Source organism: Epargyreus clarus, unplaced genomic scaffold (assembly GCF_041222505.1).
Source record: "Epargyreus clarus isolate Ecla_fem2 unplaced genomic scaffold, WU_Ecla_fem_2.2 ptg000011l, whole genome shotgun sequence".
NCBI classification, from domain to species: domain Eukaryota; kingdom Metazoa; phylum Arthropoda; class Insecta; order Lepidoptera; family Hesperiidae; genus Epargyreus; species Epargyreus clarus.
Genome location: NW_027332219.1, coordinates 5,567,113 through 5,591,036, shown reverse-complemented (window position 1 = coordinate 5,591,036; position 23,924 = coordinate 5,567,113). Strand labels below are relative to the sequence as shown.

At 35.7% G+C, this 23,924-nt stretch overlaps 1 protein-coding gene across 1 annotated transcript; it reads left to right on the top strand.

Annotated features, from left to right (window-relative positions):
* The first annotated feature begins 7,593 nt into the window (after positions 1-7,593).
* Positions 7,594-23,169, top strand: LOC140745869 (serologically defined colon cancer antigen 8 homolog). The gene is made up of 16 exons (XM_073077800.1): positions 7,594-7,968; positions 9,248-9,365; positions 9,851-10,040; positions 11,810-11,931; positions 12,562-12,738; positions 13,254-13,391; positions 13,698-13,792; positions 14,123-14,282; positions 14,801-14,962; positions 15,815-15,920; positions 16,325-16,458; positions 16,900-17,004; positions 17,313-17,406; positions 17,759-17,876; positions 20,840-20,925; positions 21,412-23,169. The coding sequence occupies exons 1-16, from the start codon at positions 7,853-7,855 to the stop codon at positions 22,233-22,235; spliced, it is 2,745 nt and encodes a 914-aa protein (XP_072933901.1). The 5' UTR covers positions 7,594-7,852; the 3' UTR covers positions 22,236-23,169.
* Positions 23,170-23,924: the final 755 nt, after the last annotated feature.

The window sequence follows — 23,924 nt, the reverse complement described above, 5'->3', positions numbered from 1 at the left end:
TTTTGTCTGACACAGCACGCGTCTGACACGCTCTGTGACTGTAGTTGTTAATGACATGGTAATAATATTGTCAGCACCTATAAGATTTTTCACATCAATAATTATAATTGATATCGGCACATTTATTATTGTGGGCACATTGGTATAGTCCGCGTAAAACTGCTAGTCCGCTCTGAATATAGAAATGAATCGCATCACCGTTCAAATTGTATGTCTACTCGCAACAACTTCAGGGCGGACTAGCAATTTGGCGCGGACTATACGTACATTGGTGTACCTATATGTCTGGCTAACCTTGTAGTTGTAATATTGCATTTAAAATGATTCCGTCTGTTTTTGTACTCCACTTTTTGATTCCGATACACTTGTGAACACTTTCACACTTGGTACTTTGTTTTTGATAATATTTTGGCAACTTTCGTCATATTTTTTTGATGATCTTACTGAAATTGTATCTAGACCTTATTAAAATATTGGTATATACATTATATAAGGGTGTGTTCACATGTTGCGATTGTCATAAACTAAGTATCAATGTGCACGAAGTGCCTTAGACGACGTATTTTAAGGACTTATTGTTAAATGGGGAATATGCATAGATTAAAAAATGTTTAAGCTTTTTAATCTACTTTACTTAAAATTATACTTGCAGCCCTATGATTGAACTAAACTAAAATAATAAGTTTACAAACCTTTCAAAATACGCGATGAAATTTATACAATTTTTGTAATTTCAAAACTCACAAAAAATACCATCTTTATTATTTTTTTAGCTTTTAATTTAATGTATTTTTATAAGAATAATACTTAAACTATTCTATTAAGTGTAAATTCGATACTGATGTGGTAAAAAATATTTGAATATTTCAAAAAACATGCATATTCCCTATTATATTGTAAATAATCGTTTATCAAACCTTTTGGGGCTTTGATGTCTTGTGCCATAGCAAGATTATATATTTTGGCGGTATTTTATACTTTTCTGCACAAAATATAATTCAAAGACACTCGCACATGTAAATATTATACAGAAACTTGTTGATATGCTTATTTTGCTATGTATTTATACGAAAGTGCCATTGCAAATACGTATTAAACTTATAAAATTACAATGACGTGAAAATCTGATTAAATTGACTAATTTACAAGAAAAAACACTTTATACAAGTGCAAAGTTGTGTAATTACCGTAAATGTCGCTAGATGGCGTTGCGTCAATGTCACCTTAAAACGGAAATAGAAGACAACACAATGATTAAAAGAATTTTTTCTCGAATTATACGTCATTTTAATTTTAGAGGTATAATATTATATATTTACAAAAAATATTACTTATATTTTCGTGCAATTGAATATAAACGACATACTTAGAGTATTTATTTTTGTAGTAGTATTTTTTTGTTGTGTAGCTACTAACACCAAAAAGTAGAAATTTGTTTAAGTATTACTTTACTAATTTTATTATATGTGTTGCTGTTTATTTTTTTATGGTTCTTTGCGAGTAGTATTATCAAATTATCTTTATTTTTATGTCATACGTATCCGAAAGTAAGGAGATATTTTATCAATATTTCCTATTTTCAAAACGTTCGATTTTAAACGCATTGGCCCCCAGCACACTCTCAATATTATGATTACTGACAATAATATTGACATTGTTTCAAATGTAAATATTATTGAGTGTGCTACTATAAATTTATGAAACTGATTGTAAAAAAAAGTAAATTCCTCTAATTTTTTACGGATACTTTTTTTTTTTTTTATGATACAAAGGGTCTACAAAATACCATAAATATGTTACAAAGTACTTTAAACTAACCTTTCAAGACGAGTATACTTAATTTGTGGAGACTGTTAGTTAACTAAGTTAAACTTTATCATTAATTACGTTCATAGTACTATCTACTAGTGAAATTGACTAACATTAGAAATAAATCAAGAATAATGCAGAAGGTATGAAATAATGTAAACAAAATGCGTTGATGCAAATATTTCAGGCTATGTCGACTGTTAACAGCATTATTTTAATAAATATGGTTAAATGGTAATTACTATTTAATAAAAAATGATCTTTTTAAAACGATTTAATTCTCAATTCAACTATTAATTTATTAGAAAACATCTTACAATTTATTTTTTTACCTTTATTTTTGATTTTTTAAATTCGTCATTAATATTTGAATAATGTGTAATCGGCACATAGAATATTTTTGAATATAAAGACTAAAATAGTTGCATCAGGATTTTGTTTATTTATAAATGTAAACCAACTAAAATGATTTAATTATTATCAAATTTATTTTCATCGTTATTGTTTTTTTTTTTAATTCGTTGCACTGAAAATGAACAAACAAATATTGAAAGAATCTGGTTGTGTATACGTTATAACGAATATGATTATTAAACGATATTATATATTATTATATCGATGTAACCACGCCATCTGTCTTAAATCTTGGCGAATAAAATATTATAGCAATTTTTGTAAAAGTACTTGACAGTCAATTATATAACATAATATTTTAAGACCATTATTTGCTAATATTTCTTATGATATATTCTTGCAAATTAAACCTTTATACAACTAGAGTGTGGTAAACTCCGTTTACTATAATTAGAATTTAAAAATAATACCACACCTATTATTAATAATAATATAGCTGTCCTTTATTATTTTCTTGCATTCTTTGTATGGCATATGTCTAGATTATTCGTTAAGTAATTTTCTATAGTTGGTTATACTTCAATAATTAAAAAATATGCCCCAAAAATATACCTCAATGCTATTTTTATTCCTGCTATAATATATTACGACTGCTATATATTAGCGCGTTTAACCGCTATTTTACTGCTATTTTATTCGCCGAGATAAATAAGACTATTATTAATTATTATATTAATAAATTAATAACAAAGTGTTCAAGTACAGTTGTGAAGTATATCACTACAGTAGCCGTAGTAACGTTTGTATGATATCGAGGTAGTCTTTGATAATAATAAAATGAATTTTCATAAACTAATTGTTTTATTACACTGAACCTTTTATTTTTAGCTGAATATACTCAATTGGATTCAATTATAAGAAATTAGAAGACATTAGAAGAAATAAGAAATTAATTATCAGGGGGCGTTCAAGTATTACGTAACGCAATTTGGGGGGGAGGGGGGGTCTTGTAAAACGTTACGATGCGTTACAGGGGCGGGAGGGGGTCTTTCTTAATACACGTTACGTAACATTTTTTAATAAAAAAATAGAGAATTAAAACTCCTAAATTGGCAACCCTTTTCATTTACGTTTTACGGGGAATCCCTTGAATGAGTGGGTTCAGCCGAACTGAGTCCCGAGTATTCTGAGTTAGACTAAGTATAGTACAGTATAGCAGTATATATGCTTTGACTATACTTAAACTAACTTAGAATACTCAGGAGACCTAGTTCGGCTGAACACGCCCAAAGGATAAAAACTATAACATAACTCTTTAGCGAGTTTAGGATAAAAATTGACACTTGAGTGTTACGTAACGTTTAGAGAGGGGGAAGGGGGGGGGGGTATAGAAAAACGTTACGGTGCGTTACAAGGGGGGGAGGGGGGGTCAAAAATCTTCAAAAATTGCGTTACGTAATACTTGAACGGCCCCTCACTTGCTAAAACGGTGAAGGAAAACATCGTGAGGAAACCTGCATACCTGAGATATTTAAAAAAAATCTCAAAGGTATGTGAAGTCTACCAATTCGCACTTGTCCAGAGTGGTGGACTATGGCCTAATACTTCTCATTCTGAGAGGAGACCCGTGCCCAGCAGTGGGACAATAATGGGTTGATGATGATGATGACGATACAATTATATAAAGGAAACGCTCCTTATTAGAAATTATGGTATTAATAAGTCAAATGAGTCTTATATGAAACTTTATCTTATATATAAAATTCTCGTGTCACAATGTTAGTTACCGTACTCCTCCGAAACGGCTTTACGGATTTTCATCAAATTTTATATGCATATTTAGTAGGTCTGAGAATCGGCTACTATATATTTTTCATACTCCTAAGTAATAAGAGTTGTTCACCCTTAACACTTTTTTTTATTTATATGGCAACACAACGTTGGCCGGGTCAGCTAGTATAATTTTTTTTTTTTTTTTTTTATAATATAAGAGTAGCAGACGAGCATGCAGTCCACCTGATGGTAAGTGGCTACTGCCGCCCATGGACATCTATAATCAACCCCAGATAGGATTAGATATTCCTACCTGAGGTCGGCCACAGATGTGCCGCTACCCCTGAGGACTAAGCTGGAACGCCTCGGAAAAGTCTGTCTCCCTTACCACACCCTTCAAACCGGAACACAGCAGCGCCTAACACTGCTGTTATTAGGTAGAAATAGGTGTGGCGGTGGTGCCGCCGGAGTCGGAATTTAAGTATCAGATATAAATATGTTACATTATACCTATATTTGTCCCTATAAACCGACATTCCAAAGAAGATAGGTTATGTATCCGCTGCGTATGTATTTTCACAAATGCATTCGACATTACACTATTTACTACTCTACCTCTATGCTAGATCTCAATATTTTTACATTGAATCCTAAGTCTCCTTATTAGTTATCGTCGTCGACCCATTACTGTCCCTGCTGGGCATGGATCTTCTCTCGGAATGAGAAGGATTATAGGCCATAGTCCACCGCGCTTGCCAAGTGCATATTGATCGATTCACAAACCTTAGAGTACACTTTTTTAATCTCTCAGGTCTGCAGGTTTCCTCACGATGTTTTCCTTCATCGTTAAAGCAAGGGATAATTAATTTCTAACACTAAAACTTTGAAAAATCAGAGATGCTGGGATTCAAACCTCGGACCACTCTATCGAGAGGCTTAACCACTAGGCTACCAGTGCTATTGTAAGTTATACCAAACATTATCATATTTATTTTTGTTGTTCCAAATCCGGTATAGGATACCGTAGGGCGGCGATCGCAGGGCGGTGGAAGGTAGCGCCTAGCACTCGCGTGTCTGCTGTCGTTACGAAGTTTTGCTTTATTATTTATTTACGGCAAAAGCCCGAACTTTGGAACTGAGCAACGTGAAAACAGATCAATAGTCGTAAGTACTTTGAGACAAATTACCATGATTACAAGAAATATAAATAAACTAAAAAAACTGATACTTAGCTTACTTTATTAATTGAGATTGAAGTACTCGTAGCAAACGAGGTACTCCCATGGTAAACTCCCATGGTAATCTGCAGAGCCGGATTTAGAGGTCTAGAGGCCTTGGGGCAACAAAAGGAGTGCGGCCTCCACTCCTTTGTTGCCCCTGGCCCCAAATTATTTTCCGAATAAAATGAAAAATTTTTTCAGTTGAGTTTTTCAATAAATATTTTACTGTACGAAACGCAGATAGATTCTTCTAGTATTCATGTTTGTACAAAGTAGTGTAGATAAAGGTAAAACAACGAAAAAAACTATGTTTATTTTTTACAACTGTGAGGGCAGTGTATTAATTTCTTTGAACACAGAAATGCGTGGCTAAAATGCGGGTTTAGGTCACAGAGTGCTATAAAGATTTTTTTTACTAGTGTTTACTAGTCGGAATTAAAAAAATAAAATCCAACGTCTCTATTGTGGAGGCCCCGGGGCTGTTGCCCTCCATTAAATTCGGCCCTGGTAATCTGCAACTAACTTCATGTAGGACAGACTTTCTTGAATTCAAACACAGCCTTGCAACTCATGGGGACAGTCGCCTCAGAGGTATGTAAGGTAAAAATGGGTGAGGCAATGATACCTTTCGGGTCGAACCATACTGGATCTGCCACCTTTCAAATTACATAATCATGATATATAACTCCACTATTTGGGTCAGGGAATGAAATTATAAATATTTAATACCATAAATTCATCATGGAAATGTAATGTAATGTAAATTAACGCTGCTACCTCTAGTATTTTGCGACGCCCTCTCAGGGCATCACATATTACTTATATTTTGTTGTAAGTGGTGTGTGTATTTTGCAATAAATAAATAAATAAAAATAAATAATTTATTTCTATCCACCTTTTTACTATCACACCAGATAAAATTAGATTTCTTCCCGAGTTTGGCCACAGATGCGCCGCTACCCCTTAGAACAAAGTTGGAATGCCTTGGAAAAACGACATGCCCCTCGGGTATTAAAAATCAATCTGTCCTTTTATTGCCTATCAAAGATCGATTTTTGAGAATTTGTTCATACAAGATTGTCAATTACATATTTGGTAGGCAAAGAATGGATAGATTGCTTTTTAATAACGGGCGATGAAAAACTCATGTGTTTCCTTAGTTCCAAATCTGTTTTCCTTTAGAAATTAAAGTAATTACAAGCTTAATTGCAATTGATCGGTGCAATTTTGCAGTCAACTGAAGCTTTGCAAGCTACGTTGATCGCGTGATCAAAAACGTATTTTCCCTCCAAAAGAGTAATGGCGGAGGTTTTAAACACGCAAGACACTGCCTGTCACTTGAACTGGGAGCTGTAATGTTTTTTTTTTATTTTTGATGTTATAAATATTAAGGTTATATGGGTTTTATCAAAGAAAACTGAATACAAACATGTGTATAGTGTATCTAGATTCTAGACCTTGAATGAAAACTGTGGGTAAGATTTTCCTTTTGAATTGTAATCTAGAGCTAAGTTTTTTTTTATAATATAGGAGTAGCAGACGAGCATGCAGTCCACCTGATGGTAAGTGGCTACTGTCGCCCATGGACATCTGTTATCAACCACAGATAGAATTAGATATTCCTACCTGAGGTCGGCCACAGGTGCGCCGCTACACCTGAGGACTGAGCTGGAACGCCTCGGAACAGTACATCTCCCTTACCACACCCTTCAAACCGGAACACAGCAGCGCCTAACACTGCTGTTATTAGGTAGAAATAGGTGTGGCGGTGGTGCCGCCGGAGTCGAACCACAAAGGGTCTACCACCTTCAAAACAACAAAGTTTGAAACATAAGTAGAAATGTAAATATTTATTTGAATAAGAAGTAGGTAATACACGTATTTTTATATATATTGCTTAACGACATAGTGAGAGACTGAATCAGTAAATATATACTTATATTTTTTAAATTGACGTGGTTTAATTTGATAAATAAAATATAATACATAAGAATACTTATGTAAGTATACGTAAAATAAATAAATATTTAAAGAGATGCTTAGAATAGGTACTATAACATTTAACGATATATTTTTATAAGTAGATTTAATTTTATAACAAAGATTTCTGTTTAATTAAATTACTTATTAAATTATTACAAAATAATTAATAGTTAATTACATGATAGATGTTTGGATGAAAGTCATATGTGTTTTATTATTTTTTTTTTCAATACATTATACTCAAATACATCAATAACATCAAAAGGGACATAAACTTACTAGATTAATATTACAAATATGTTTCTTAAACTATAGTAAGCTTTTCATTTTAACTTACGTAAAATTGTTACGATATCAGCATAAATATTAGCATAAATGCGTTCCCTACTCCTGGCCTAAATCCAGAGGAAAGCTACAAACGAAACCATAATGTCAATTTCCCGGGAAACGGAAAGGAAACAGGAAGTTGATTTCAGTGAGTCGAAAATCATTCTTTTACCGACATCCCTACGACATTGCCGTACGATGGGCTACGATTTATTTTTAAATTGCACAGAATATAAATAGACCTGTCAATTTGCAATAGTTCACAATTGTACAGATTAAAAAGTTTCGTAGTTCATACGTCAAATTTTGGCGCGGTTTTTTTTATTTTTTTTCGTGAAGGCAAAAATTACAGATAACTGCCAGTTTTAACGGTCGCTAGTGAAGGAATGGGATCGACCAGTTTTCTGACGAAGCCGAAGGCAGCAGGTTATAGAGCCAAGAGCGGATCTAGTGCGGGCTCCGACAAAGAAATGAATGGGAAGTTCCGGCGTACTAAGATAAGGTGAGATTTAACTTTTTTAATACTAGAGCCATACATAAGTAAAGATTACTCACTCCTAACAAGAAAATGTACCCAGTTTTGAGAATTGAAATAGTTGCGTTAAAAAGTTTTGCCACGTCTCTGTGCTAAAATGTCCCTAAAATATTTGAAATAATTATTTATTTATTATGTAAATTACGCAGTATTAGTTATTTATTCGTAAATTTTCTCTAAAAATGTTTTTATTTGTCAAGTATTCAAAAAAAGAACTTACTAATAAGCCGTTTGTGGCTTCATTCAATTTCAAGGCGGCGAAGTATCTTTACTAATCTATGACTAGAGCTTATAAAAGGCAATAGAAACAAACTAAGGAATTGCAAAAAAAAATTATGCAACTCAAAAAAATATTTATTGAATAAAGTTAACCGAATATTTCAAAAAGCTTCGTTACATTTTAGATGTTGGTGACTTTCAACTGTTTTAAAGTGAAAATTATCTAACTTTATTTAAAATGAATTTCTAAATTTGCTTACTTTGTGCAAAACATTAAAACTTGGTTAAACTTTGAAGTTAGGGAAAAAGTAGTTAAATACAGAAATGCACATTTGATTAATTTAATTTTAAGTAGGTCTATATAAGTAGGTAAGATAGGCTCTACTGAAATTAAAGTTTTGAGGTTGGATTATCTATAGTTTGATAAAATAAAACTTCAAGTGTGATCAGTGATAAGATCAAACTTTTTTAAAGTTAATGAAATGAAAACTAGAATGTAAGTAATATAACAGAAATAAAAGCGAATATTAATTGATTGATTGGTTTTTTTTTAATAGATAATATAAAATTCTAGATATGACTCTACTTAGCGCGTCTGCTAGCTGACACTATGATTCAGTACAAGCAAGAATCTAGTATAAAAGTAAAAAACTCAAAGAAAAAGACATAACTAATGCCGTTATTCCAAACATTCTATAAATTTTATAATTTAGAACGCATTGATTTTTAATGAGATGCGATATTATACAAACTGCGCAATTCCATTATCATGCAAATTAATTAAAAATTCAATTTCACCCATCCTATAATCCGCAGATGCCCCTACCACCCCGTTGTCAAGCGTTTGTTTACAACAATGGTTGCCTAGCAACCGTGTAATCAATATATTTCCCAAACCACTTGACATTACGTCGCGATGCGTCACCGCGTTCCAACATTTTGAATTTCGAATTTTTATTTCTTTTTATTTTTTTAACAAAATGTAAGCTGCGTTCAGAAATATGAATTATTCGTACTTAACGTGCAGGCGGCCGATTAAAATGAACGACTATGGCATGAAGAAAATACCGGATTATACAGAGCTGGCGTATAAGGAAGCTGTCTCCAAATTAAGATATTTTCTGTCGGGGAACACTGCGCCAAGTGTAAGTAAACTATTTCCACACTTATCCAAAAAGTTCTAAAACATTTGTGAAGTCTTTCAGTTCGCACTTGGCCAGCGCGATAGACTATGGCCTAACTCCTTACTTTTGTATTACTTACTAAAATAAAAAAGAGATCACTCTAAGATAAGACTTGTGCGTAAATGACAACGATAAGTCTTAAAACGTTTTTATAATGTAGGTACATCTAAGTATTTCCTGACTTAAGAAATGAATTACTTATTTTAAATAATAATATTTTTTTGATTTATTAGTTAGAACTTTATTCAAATTAAATACATTTATTATTATATTATTGATAATTTTTACTTTTACTGAAGTATGATTTTATTCACTGTCTCTACATTTTAAAGTTTCTAACCACCTATTTTTGGATGGCCCATTCACGGTACCACCTGAAAGTTTTTGATGCACGCAGCGTCCATAGCTTCATAAATCCAAAACAAATTACCCATTTTTATTCCTAGGTCCGCAGCTACGGCGGATCAGCGTCCATAAAGAACTTGGACGAATCAGACGGGGATCTAGACAAGAAGTATTCCAGCTCCTACAACACTCTATCCGAGTTCAAACCCAAGCCACGTCTGACCGCCAAATATGCTACCTTGTATGCAGACAGCCTTAACAACTATACGCCGCCTAATGTTAATACTAATGGTAAGTAATATATTTGTAGCTAGTTTTTGCCCGCGGCTTCGCCCACGTTTAAAAGAAAATATTATAAATACTAACATACATAAAACTGACAATTCGTACCTTCATTGCAACGAAAGTGGCACCATCTGGCGAAAATTGGTCGTACCAATTCTGGAACCTTCGTGGGCTCATGGACAACAACTTTGCTAAAGATCATCAATTGATCAAATGCATAGTTTACGATGCAATCCTTACTAATATCGATTAAAATAATCGATTATTTGGTCCAAAAGATCTATTCTCCGATTAATAGATCTTAGATCGCCATCCCTAGTTCCCGTGGGATTTCCAGGATAAAAACTATCCTATGTCCGTTCTCGAGTCTCAGACTATCTTTGTACAAAATTTCATTAAAATCGGTTCAGTGGTTTAGGCGTGAAGAAGAGACAACCAGACAGACAGACAGACAGACAGAGTTACTTTTGGATTTATAATATTAGTAAGGATTATTTGCAAAACATAACAAAAATAAAATTAAACAAAAAATATTACCGTCTTCTATGTCACAACAAAGTAAAAAATAATTAAAATAAATGTTGGTTTAGTACATAGTTCTGAAGTCGGCGCTCAATACATTTCGATTGATAGCGGCGTAAACAGCGTGTCCAATATGAGCGCCGACTTCAGAAATATACATATACATGGGTTGAGGAGTTCCCCTCCTTTTCTCCAGAACCCATGGATGGATCCTAACCATATTTAAGTGGGACCAACTTCCAGCTTGTCTCTACACAATAAAAAAATAATAATTAAAATCGGTCCAATAACGGCGGAGTAATTCGGGTACATACATAAAAAAATATATATGTATATATACCGGCCGAATTGAGAACCACCTCCATTTGAAGTGAGTTTAAAAAAAAGATTTCTATATTCATCAATCCTACATTAGTATTCCCTGTGTTGTAGGTGCCATGAATTTACACAAAGACAATCACACAAACACACACCCGAACTAGAAATCTTAATTAATCATGCAGATATCTAACTGTCCGAGGATAGAACCCGGAACCTTGCACGTCAGGTCAATATGATGACCGCTCCGTCAATATATTTCGTCTTTTATTTAGTTTTCTTTTTATAATATAAGAGTAGCAGATGAGCATACAGTCCACCTGATGGTAAGTGGCTACTGCCGCCCATGGACATCTGTAATCAACCCCAGATAGGATTAGATATTCCCACCTGAAGTCGGCCACAGATGCGCCGCTACCCCTGAGGACTAAGCTGGAATGCCTCGGAAAAGTCTGTCTCCCTTACCACACCCTTCGAACCGGAACACAGCAGCGCCTAACACTGCTGTTATTATGTATAAATAGGTGTGGCGGTGGTGCTGCCGGAGTCGAACCACAAAGGGTTCTACCACCTTCAAAACTACTACTGTACTAAAATGAATGAATCCAACGCGCCTAATCGTAATAATCGAGATGAATCCAATAAGCCTAGACTCGACAAAGACGATGTTTTGGTTGAAGATTCACTGTTCAGCATTCAGGTCTCAAATAATTAAAAGTAGATAAAATGTGATTAATCCCTGATAGAATTGTTATCCTACCTGAAGCTAACAAAAGCGTTGCTATCCCTGAAGACGATGCTAGAGCACTTTGTATAAATATAACCTTACTTCATACAATATACACATATAAAAATTACTACAGCCTTCAAATCAACGGATGACGCACTTAACACTGTTATTACATAAGACAGCAATATATCTTGCTTTCTTGCAGTTCCACCACCGACTACTTCACCTAACGACCTCACCGGTGGTACCAATCCTGACGTCATCAATTTCATTCAGAAACAAGAAGAGTACATCGAGCAGTTGGAAAGAGAGAGCCAGTATTGCAGGGTGAGTTCAATGGAAAAAGGTAGAAAAATACTTAGTTGAATTTAATTTATTTAAAGTTCTGCGTTCAGAAATATGAACAAAAATAAGTAAAATAGGGCGCGGTTGAGACATGAATGAGTACTAAGCATTGGAGTCGCGTTAAGTTGGTGCCATTGCTAAGAAGGCTTGAAAACTTTTCGAAAATCTTTTACACATTATAAAGATATGGGCCAGCCATTAACCCGTAATTTTTCCATTATTCCACACGTGATCTCCAGGCTTCCTTTTTTCCAACGCCGTGAGAGCGATGCCGGGTTATATGGGATTTAACCGCACTAAAACCTCCTCGGTGGCCGTTCACAGCGTTTGATGGAGATTCTGGCGTTTACAACGGCATGCGAGCACAGATACCGCCGTCTTCCCAGGGTTGCTAGCTGGACGGTTCGAGCTCCCACTCTTACCGCCCGCTACCCCGAATACCCTGTAGCCCTATTCTAGTCCCGAAACACGGACAAAACTCTAACCTTTCTACCGTTGTAAAAATAGATCTGTGTGAGACAGTTTTATATTAAAAAGGTTGCCAATAAACATAACTATTGTCTTGTTTGGGGAATTGCTTTGCCTAACAATTTATCTATCAATTTAACCCAGGATGAGCTGAACAACCTGCTAGGCAAGGTAAAGGAGGTGATATCGGAGAACGAGCATCTCCACGAAGCACAGAAGAACAAGTTGATCTCGCGGATGTTTCATGCGCACAGCGGTGGCTCCGAAACTGATGAGCTGGACGACCTAGCTGACAGCACTGGGTTGGATAGTGATAACAAGGTAACTAGAAGTAGTCAGTTGAACAGATAGTCGAAGGATAAATAGTAGCAGCAGAAAACGTGCATCATTAAATAGTCACTGTCATGAACATGAGTTATAATTGAGATAAGATTGAACACATATGTTGTTCGTTGTGTTCCCTGAATATTGAGCTAGAACTCGTTGAAATATGAATCGACGTGGGTGACGTCATCATTATGAATACGCACTTGACCAGCGCGGTGGAATATGACCTAATCCTTCTCATTCTGAGAGGAGACCCGTGCCTAGCAGGGGGAGAGTAATGGGTCGATGACGACATCGTCACACGACAGCGTCATCACAGCTTTAATAATGTAGCGCTGCTGTGTTCTAGTTTGAAGGATGTCGTTAGGAACTTATTACTTAGTATTCGATAGTATGTCGTAATAGTGTGACTTGGTTTTCTGAGATAACTGAATGTCCGTTTACTACTTCTGAAAAAACACCTAAGAATTTTGATTTACGTGATACCTCTAAAAATAAAGTGTTTACAGGTAACTCCATCGAAGGCTCGTAGGGCCCCCAGGTCTCGTTCAACCAGACTCGAGGGCCCCAACATCGTGTTCGAGTCCCGTATAGCTGAACTGGAAGCCCAGCTGACACAAGCGAAGATCGACCTTAAGAAAGTACAGGTACGAAATTTGGGACTCTTAGGCGCTCTTTTATACTTTGATTCTATTTTATTAACATACGAACATAAAAATTCACACATAAAATACGACGACACAGTTATGAGTTAATACACACACACACACGCACGCACACACACGCACGCACTCGCGCGCACACACACACACATGCACACACAAATACAAGTCGTCATGCATAAATGCACACAAACCAAAGTTTTGAAGATACTATTATGTATAACATTTAACGAAATAAATACATTTTACAAGTACTCAAGTATCGAGCAATAGTCAAGATAATGTTTTCAGGACGAGAACAATGAAAACAAACGTAAGCTGGCCTCTGGCCTCGTGGATTCAACTTGTCTCGATGGATTCAAGCGGCAGATTGACAACTTGCAAAGGTAGAGTATAAATCTTATGGTAGAGTCTGGTCTACGATAAGATTCTCTGGTAACTAGACCATAAGATGGTAGACCACAAGGGTAGACCTTTGTTATAGTTTCTCCGCTTTATAGTACTTTTTTGTTATGATTATTTTGAATGCATAGCTAATATTACTCACTAAATTAATGGGTAGAAAAAGAAGGCCGGACTTAACAGTGCACATTAAAAAAAAAAAAAGGTATTTCAAGCAAAAAAGTGAAGATATGTTCATTTTGACGTTTTTTTTAGTGAACTTAGTTACTTTTTATACCATTTTCATAATCATGAACTTCCTTTTTGGATCGTAGAGATAAAACAACATTGGAGTCTCAAATCACCAAACTGAAATTGAGTTTGGATCAGAAGGAAGGTGACCTGGACGGTCGTTACAAGAGAGGCTCCGATGTGGTGGAACACCAGCTCAGAGAAGAGAGAAATAACCTAGAGACAGAAGTTCGACGTTTGAAGGTAATTTAGAAGTAAATGCCCTTTGAGAAAATAAAATTTTTTGAAAAGTCGCCAAGGTGACCAAGGTTAAGAAAACTTCGATAACGTGTGGCGCCATCTCTTGGCGATTTGTAAAAAAACTTGATATCCAGCAAAGGTGTTATTAATTTTCGTTACGGAATTTCTCGTTTCTGACATGCAGTACCGACAATATTAACAGATTTAAATATTTTCACAAATCACACCTGTCATTAAAAGATACATACGAAGATATATTTTCAAATAAAATCAATACCTAAATGATTACAAAAATCTTTAGTTTTCTTAAAATCAACTCATTGAACGTAACTACTCTAAAGTGAACAATTGTGGTGACAGATCCAAGACACAGTAGAAATAGCGATATCCATATTTCTACTGTGTCCAAGATTGCAGAGGATAAGCTCAAGATAAGTAGCCGATCGACTCTACCGTGCACCTGCACTGCACATTTGTTTGCTGCTTTGTTTGTGGACAATAGTATTTTATCTATCCTTCAGGATGAGTTGGCCAAGGAGCGCAGCAAGGTCCGCGAGATGGCCGGGGAGGGTGCGAGACGAGCATTACAGGAGCGAAGTGCCGCGGAGCAGCGCTACACCGCGCACTGCGACGAGCTGCAGCACGACCTCGCCGCGCAGTACGACAACGTGGCCAAGCTGCAGGTGGGTGTGACGTCACACGAGCCGGCAGCAGCGCTACACCGCGCACTGCGACGAGCTGCAGCACGACCTCGCCGCGCAGTACGACAACGTGGCCAAGCTGCAGGTGGGTGTGACGTCACGCGAGCCGGCAGCAGCGCTACACCGCGCACTGCGACGAGCTGCAGCACGACCTCGCCGCGCAGTACGACAACGTGGCCAAGCTGCAGGTGGGTGTGACGTCACGCGAGCCGGCAGCAGCGCTACACCGCGCACTGCGACGAGCTGCAGCACGACCTCGCCGCGCAGTACGACAACGTGGCCAAGCTGCAGGTGGGTGTGACGTCACGCGAGCCGGCAGCAGCGCTACACCGCGCACTGCGACGAGCTGCAGCACGACCTCGCCGCGCAGTACGACAACGTGGCCAAGCTGCAGGTGGGTGTGACGTCACGCGAGCCGGCAGCAGCGCTACACCGCGCACTGCGACGAGCTGCAGCACGACCTCGCCGCGCAGTACGACAGCGTGGCCAAGCTGCAGGTGGGTGTGACGTTACATGAGCTGACCACGGAGCGCAGCAAGGTCCAGAAGGTGGAATCAAGGTGGAAAGAAACAGAATTCTACGTAGCTCGTCTCCAGAGGCAGTATCGTCAGTTTTCTACTAAGAATTGTCGTATCGTCATGTAATGTCAAAAGTATTATCAAAAGCATAATCAGGGAATAGGGTATCGTGTGATAGCCAGCAGAGCGCTGCTGAAATTATCCCAATCCGTCTTTTCCCAACATTTCCTTTTTCTGTATACACTGAAGTAAGTATTTAAATGTAGAAATCTCATAATATTTATTTCAAATTTTAAAAGATACCATTATTGTACAGTTGGATCTGGAGCGCCAACGCCGTGAAGAGAATGACTTGAAGCGAGAGCTCTCCATGAAGAATTCTGCTATCGAAGAACTTAAGATGGAGTTGAAGAATAAAACATGTAAGTTCTTGATTACTAATTTGAAATAATTCGAAAGAAATACGGGTAGTATTGTTGCCCAATTATTGCTTCTTAGCGTTAAAATCGACGGCAGCGTTACTAAGTTTTCCAGGCTAGAGTATAAAGGCTGGTAAAAGGTTGTCTTGACTCTCTCGACTTGGCGTCCATCTGAAGGTTGAATTATTGTCGCCCATGGGCATCTGTAACCAATTTCATGTAGAACAGGGTCACTACCTAAGCTACAGATGCGATGGCACTCATCAGAAGTAAGATGCTCCTCATTGACTTGCAAATTACTTCAACCATTTATTTCTCCTTACGCACTACCATTTCTGATTATTAATCTAAGTAGGTCTTGTAGTTCACATTCAATAAAGTAGATAAAATTAATGCCACCATTACAGCATCACTTCAAGCAGACTTAGCACAGGCTCATGCAGAGAAAGCATCACTGGAAGAAGAGCTGGCGAGCGCTCGTCTAGCCATTGAACGTCAGCAACGTCAGGCTAAACATGAGACTAATCGTCTTAACTCTGAGGTACAGGAGTGTTTAAAAGAATCTATGTAATGCATTGACTAATAAGTTTACCCGTTGTTGATCAATAGTAAATAATATCAATGTAAGTAACCTTGCTGATTGAATGACTGATTGATGTATTGTTAGCTATTAAGTTTATACATACAACATATTTTTAAGGAGAAACTACTTTTTAATATAACAATAGAAATAATATAAAATGAAGTTAATAAATGTTAAATATTTATTTATTTACTTCATTTCATATTTAATGTCAATTGCCAACAACAGTTGGGTTTAGTTGTACTCTTTCGCCACCTTCCTCCTATCTTTCTATCATCTTTAGATTCTACTTTCATATAATGATTAATATTTAAATGTGTAGCATGTATAAGTAAACTGGTCATATCTATCTAATTGATTATATTTATATATATACATACATATTTGCTTATTTTGTAGATTCAGTCGCTTCGTCAGCGTTTGGATCGTGCTGATGCAGATTTGGTGCATTCTCGTCGTGAGAATCTACGTCTTTCCGAGCAGATTTCCAACTTGGAGAAGGAGGTGAGTTTAAAAACTCAAAACTTTTCATGTGCTCATTTTCTTTCTTACTTACTTCATTTTTTTAATGTACTGTAAAATGCAGCCCAAAGGTGTATTACACCCTTTTTGTTTACTCTGAGATCTTTCTAAGAAATTTGGCGATCTTATTTCGATAAGATAAAAGCCATATTGCTATGAAGACTTTGTTAAAGTAACATAACAATAAATTGAGTATACATATTTTATTTTAAAGTTGTTCCAATGTAAATATGCATTTTTTATCAAACTCTTTCTTTCTCAAACAAAACTGATTGTGTCATCCCCTTTAGATCAATATGAAGACCTTGACTCCAATATCTCCTCAGAAGAACAAAAAAGAGAAGGAACTCTCCTCAATGCTTGAATCCATGGAAAACAAACATGGTAAGTCCAAACAAGAGAACAATAACATAATGACGTCACACAAAAACAAAACTGTTCTGTAATCTCATTAATGGGTAAACTATTGATGTTTTGAAAGAAATAGTTATCACATAGCCTTCAAAACAATTGCCTTCAAAACATTTATAATTTACCCTTTCATTTACTGCGCTTAGCATGTCATAGCATTGTGAAAGGGCTTGATTCTTTCTTAACTTCAATAGTTTATTCATCAGATTGTTGGACACATGACTTGAAACACTAACTATGAAAACATTTACATTATTATCAAGCCTACCAAAGTTTAGACTGGAAATGATAGTCACTACAAAGTTGATACGATTTGCTTCCGCAGCTAAAACGGTGGCTGAGTTGGAAGCCATGATACATTCACAAAACAGTCTGATGGAGAAACTGACAGGCGAATGTCGCTCGCTTACTGACAAGCTCGACGACGCAAACCGTAGGCACAAGTACGAAACTTTCAACCTAAGCATGAGCACCTTTTATCCTTCGCACCGTTACGGCCCTAGCAAATATGTTACTTATAGCATTTGATTTTGGTGATTGCATAGATGCTGCATCACATTTTAGTGCCATGCTGTATTCAGTCGTGGTATAAAGAACGCGAGTTTTAGCGACTGCTTAATTCTGCGCGTTTTTCACGTATAGATGCTGCATCGAATGCCCTATTAGCGACCGGCAAATATATTTTTATGAGGTAGTATCTGATAGCTGCATCTGATTTCCAAAAACCAACTAAATTGTAAATTGCATATGCTACACGTAGCATGCCTGCTGGGTCTTTATTCCGTTCTTCGTTATTGAATCAAACGTTATCATTACCCATTGTAATCATACATAATCCTAACGTCGTGCTGTGTTTTTATTGGTGGCAGGCAGAGCGCAGTGTCGCGGCCGTGCAGACGAACCAATCAGAACACAGCGCGACCGTTCCACGTCACGAGACCCACCAATCGCGAATCACCATTCTTCGAAGCGCCGCTCCGGAAAAGAGTCCGATTCGTCGAATAATTACCCGCCAATTATCGTTGGCCCGTTGACGACCAATCAGGATCTCACAAATGTACACGGGGAGAAAATATACAACCTACCGCTCATGATTCAACAGCCCTTTTTACGGGAGAAAAAGGAGCCAATTAAAGTTGATATCAGCGTGAAATTAGTACCTAAGCCTAGGAAGAAAGATAAGAGGAGACGTAAGGTAGATGTAGATGAAGGCACTTCGTCTGATGAGAATAAGTATGTTAAGAATAGTATAAGTATGGAAGTTACGGATGAAAATATTAATGTTCTTAATGAGACTATGGAGGTGATTGATGACAAAGATGTTCCAAAAGTAAATATTAGTGAAGTTAATGAGGAATCAAAGCCACATTCACCGAAACAAGACAAAGAGAATACAGTACAAAATCTAGCTTCAGATTCTAAAGATCATGTAATAGCAGATTCAGTTGAAAATAAAGCTATGGATGATACAACTGATCCAGTTAATATACCAGTTAAAGTAGAAGAAAATATTGAAAAATCCAAAGATTTAAGTGATGATCCAATAGCAGCTGATGTGGTTGAAGAAACTGCAACTGTAGGACAAACTGGACCTCCCGAAGAAGCTACATAAACTTTACGAAAAATATTTTAAATGGTTACATTTAAATAAGAGTAACTTAGTGCAATATTGATAAAGTTTAAATTAATAAGTAAGAAAATATTTTAAACATTTTAAAGTGTTTTTAAATAATTGCAGTTATGTTTCTTTCGTTATGAAATTTTAATATGTTATATGAAATTTAGTAAATGGATTACCATTATTTAAATGTACCATAATGTTATTTATAATGTTTATTTGTTTGTTATAATACTTATTTACAATTGTTTATTATTTATCAAGTGCGATAGTTAAATTTCATTAAAAAGATTAACTTGATCATTTGTCTGTGTTAGTACGTAGCAAATTATTTCTATATGTGCAATATTATTATATTTTACGTTGCGTTATTTATAATTATTAATAATATTTGCATTTTTAATAGATTTAGCTATTATAGCAATATAGCAATTGTATTTGTAATGAATGTTATACGCGTCTGCGCTTTTTTTAATTTTGCTTAAATAAGTACAAAATTAAATTTCAAAATTAGTACAAAAATTAAAATGTATGATTCAATGGGTAATGAAAACAAGATAAGTATAATGTGTGTGGTAAAATACAATCGATTTTCATTTATATGACCAAATAGATCTTTTTATAGTTTTGGTAGAATTTGTCATGAAAATGCGATATACATACAATAAAACTTCTATTTATTACCACATTAACCACAAAACTACTAAAATGTAATGAAGCACGAAGAGTAATGAACAAGCACGTGAAAGAAAATAATGTATATTTATAACGGTGAACCTCTTTGTAGGTTTGATGATTTTGAACAGATGGTTGAAGAAGAAAACAAACATGCAAAAAAAGAGTTGTATACAAATTTATTGAGATAATAAGATAAACTTGTATATTTATCGCATACAAAACACTACAATCTATATATCACACGACTAGTAATTTTGAATTATGACCAAATTTAGAGAAACTTGATAGAAATTTGAAACCAAACTGCAGTAGACAACCATTATCATCAACACTCATCATCATCGCCCAAACTTTCCTTTCAGAGTGGAAAAAACACAATTACTTTGCAGGAACGCTGAGCTTATGAGAAAACTACGTAACTTATGGTCTTCTCATAAGAAATATTGCACCACAACCATAGCACCATACCGAAGCTACACACCATTAAGTGGATACCCCACTAGCAGATCATCCTATGACCTAGATCGCACGTACCTAACATCTACGCCTAGATACACAAATAGAAATAGATTTAGGCACTCATCAGATGATCTTGATAAACTCGATGACTTGGATTTGACGAAAGATTTGAGTGACTTGTCTCTCAATAAGTTTGGTGATTCTGATGATGACGAAAAGGTAAGCAGTGAAGTGAATGAATTTTTGGCTTGAGTTTGGTAGTTACAGTAGTTTTCATAACATTAGTGCATTATACAAACTACTCGCATTAGATAGAATTAATAAATAATTTAAATGTTAACTGTACATATTATTTTACTTCGTTATTTGTTTTGTGATTTTAATACCTGTTTCAATAAAATATTATATTTACAGAATTTACATCAACTATACACATAATCAATATCTTATTATTAGCCTTACTAAGATCCATATGTAGTAAAATATTGCCATCTATCCCACTTTTACCCCTAAGACATTTCAATTTTCAAACACAAATCTTCAATCTTTTCTCTTCAAAAAATGAAGCATCTCCAATTAAACTATTATAAGTGATAGTTGTTTGCACGATATTTGCATGTGTGTGCGTGTTGTCACGTGTGTTGTGTGCAGGGAAGAACTGGCCACTCTGCGGCGTCAAGTAGAGGACCTCGGGAGGTCCTTGCAGCCGACGTACGCACCACCTAGCACTTATCAAGGTATATTGGTTCTGATATTTTCATCATCATCATTATCATCAACAACCCATTACTGTCCCACTCCACAGACACGGGTCTCGTCTCAGAATGACAAGGATATTTTACTTCCTTTACACCTTTTATCGAATTTCTTCTCTTCTTATCTTAGCTGTGTTTTTATTAACATGTTTGCTCTTTTTCATTTTCCTAAAGACCTTATTATTTGTATTTTGTCTATATTTACTATGTTTGCGAGCAAACAATTATATTAAACGGATAACTTAACTTGTTATTTTTAGATAAATAAAACCTATGAAATAGGTTTGTAATGTATTAATCTACCCTACACAACGAACCTAAAGACACCTACCACACTGTTCCCCAATATTACGAAAAACTAACTTGTATACATCATAAAATTAAGAATAAATTCCAGCAGCATAATTATTTCCGTCATACTACCATACATAAGTGTAGAAAATAATTTAAAACTAATTAATTTTTCAGCACCTACCACGCACCCGACCACTACCAACAGAATGCCACATTCCTCGCCCGGCACCAGACCAGACGATACCGGAGCTGAGTCCCCCGGAGACCCCTCACCTGGACACCAGCTCCGTGACGTCAGAAGAGACAGCGTCAACCACAAAACACCAATAAGCAGACAGAACTCTCAAAACTCTCCTCCCAGACGATTAAGTAAACAAAACTCTCAGAATTTCCAAGAAGAGACTAGTACAGTAACAGCCCAAGAGCCTATAGACTATACAGAGGAACCAACTGTGTCGAATATTCAATATGACAGTCCAAGAGAAGAATATGTTCCTGAGAATGAGAATGTAGAAAATGTAGAAGAGCACGTTTTAGAAACAGCGGATGTAGATAACAAAGTTGAATATAAAGAAGAAATACAACAAGAAGAAAACAAGGCAATGGAAGTTGAACAAGAACAGACACTCGACCAACAATATCCAGAGGGTTATCAAAATTACGAACAAACTTACGAAGAAACTCAACCGACGGAAACAGAATATCAAAATGAAGGATACGAACAGAATTTTGAACAACAACAATATACAGAGGGGCAATATGAAAACTATGAACAGTACCCACAACAATATACTGAACCAACCGCCCAATATGAAGGGCAATATGAAAATTATCAAGCTGAAGGTTATCAAAATGAATCCTACGATAATACGCAATATGAACATCAATATGCGCCAGAATATACCGAATCAGTACCCACTGAAGTCCCACCGACCACCGAAACTTTGAATACAGAGAGCAAAGACGACTCGCCTGAAAAACTACCTAGTCAAAGTTAGCAAATTTAAATGTAATTTTATTTTCGTGCAATATCGTTATTTTTTGTAGCTTTTATTTTGTTAAGGAATGTATTTAAGGTCATCCGTATAACGTGGAACGTCTAAGAAAAAGTCCACAAAAGAGAATAGTACCTCAAGAATTCAAAAATTCGTTAGAGGATGATAAATTTTATGGCACCAACAACTACAATCAAAATAAAAACTTGAATAATTTAAAAGATAAAATGTATATTATTATGTACTTACAACAAATAAAAAACCACTAATTGTTAGGTGAATAAGGGAGTAAGGATTATATCGAAACCTAAGTAAATGGATGACCTAAATAGTTTTAGAATTATTTTCAGCTTTTAATGTTAGGAACACTAAAACATTAGTATATTATTGTAATTACAGTAACTTTACCTTCGTTTTTCATTTGTCTGAAGTAGTAAGCGGACATGTGGCAAAATTAACAATATTATCATTATTATTAGAGATTCAAAAGAAACGAATAAAATGACAAATATTCATAAATGGAAAAATAACAAAATATACTTCATAGGAGGTCCATACATCACGCACAGAAAAGTTTGGTGAACTAAAATGGAGCAATTACACCACACACACACTACTCGTATTGAATAAGTACATAAAAAGTAATCTAATAGGTATAGTCCGCGCCAAATTGCTAGTCCGCTCTGAAGTTGTTGCGAGCAGGGGTAGTCATACAATTTGCTATGGTGACGCGATTCATTTCTATATTCAGAGCGGAGTAGCAGTTTTACGCGGACTATATAACAGTATAACTGCATGTCCGTTTTCAACTTCATTTCAATAACGAATTGTAGCAAGTACTAGATATATCTAAAGCCCTACAACATATTAAATTGAATTAGACTAAATTTAACACTGAACAATATTTTTGCTCAATAAATACTGTTTATAGATGAAAGTCAACGTTTTATTAAAGTTACCTACCTTATGTTTTATCTGTGAACAAGTTCTCAATGAAGTTGGTTACAAGTGTGTTGCCATTTGCGAGGACTAAGGTAGTCGCCTTATCCAGCCGGCAACCAAACCGTCCACAGAAACGAAGAAACGCTTCACGCTAGAAATAGGTGTGACACATAGATTAGTAAAGATACTTTGCCGCCTTGAAATTGAATGAAGTCACAAACGGCTTTTTAGTAAGTTCTTTTTTTGAATTCTTGACAAATAAAAACACATTTAGAGAAAATTTACGAATAAATAATTAATACTGCGTAGTATTAATAAGTAAATAAGCATTTCATCATAAATAAATAAGTATTTCAAATATTTTGGGGACATTTTAGCACGGAAACGTGGCAAGATTTTTTACGCAACTATTGCAATTGTCAAAACTAATTATGTACACTTCCTTGTTAGGAGTGAGTAATATTTACTAATCTATGGTGTGACAGAGGTCCTTTCCCGGTGCAAGCTCCAAAAGAGCATCCACCTAATGTTAAGTGGTTACTTTCGCCCATGGACATCTGTAATCAACTCCCGATAAAATTAGATTCCTACCTGATGTTGGTCACGATAAGTATGTCTCCCTTTTCACAGCTTTTAAACCTATGTTTTAAAGAGAATACAGCACTGCTGTTATTAGATAGAAGTAGGTGTGGCGGTGGTGCCGCCGGAGTCGAACCACAGACGGTTCTACCACGTTCATACATTCGTTTT

What these genes read in the sequence shown, in the direction of transcription:
- LOC140745869 (XM_073077800.1), top strand. Translation starts at nt 7,853, where the DNA reads ATGGGATCGACCAGTTTTCTGACGAAGCCGAAGGCAGCAGGTTATAGA. An exon ending in GCCTAATGTTAATACTAATG is followed by an intron (nt 10,041 to 11,809) that starts GTAAGTAATATA and finishes GCTTTCTTGCAG; the next exon opens with TTCCACCACCGACTACTTCA. An exon ending in ACAACGTGGCCAAGCTGCAG is followed by an intron (nt 14,963 to 15,814) that starts GTGGGTGTGACG and finishes ATTATTGTACAG; the next exon opens with TTGGATCTGGAGCGCCAACG.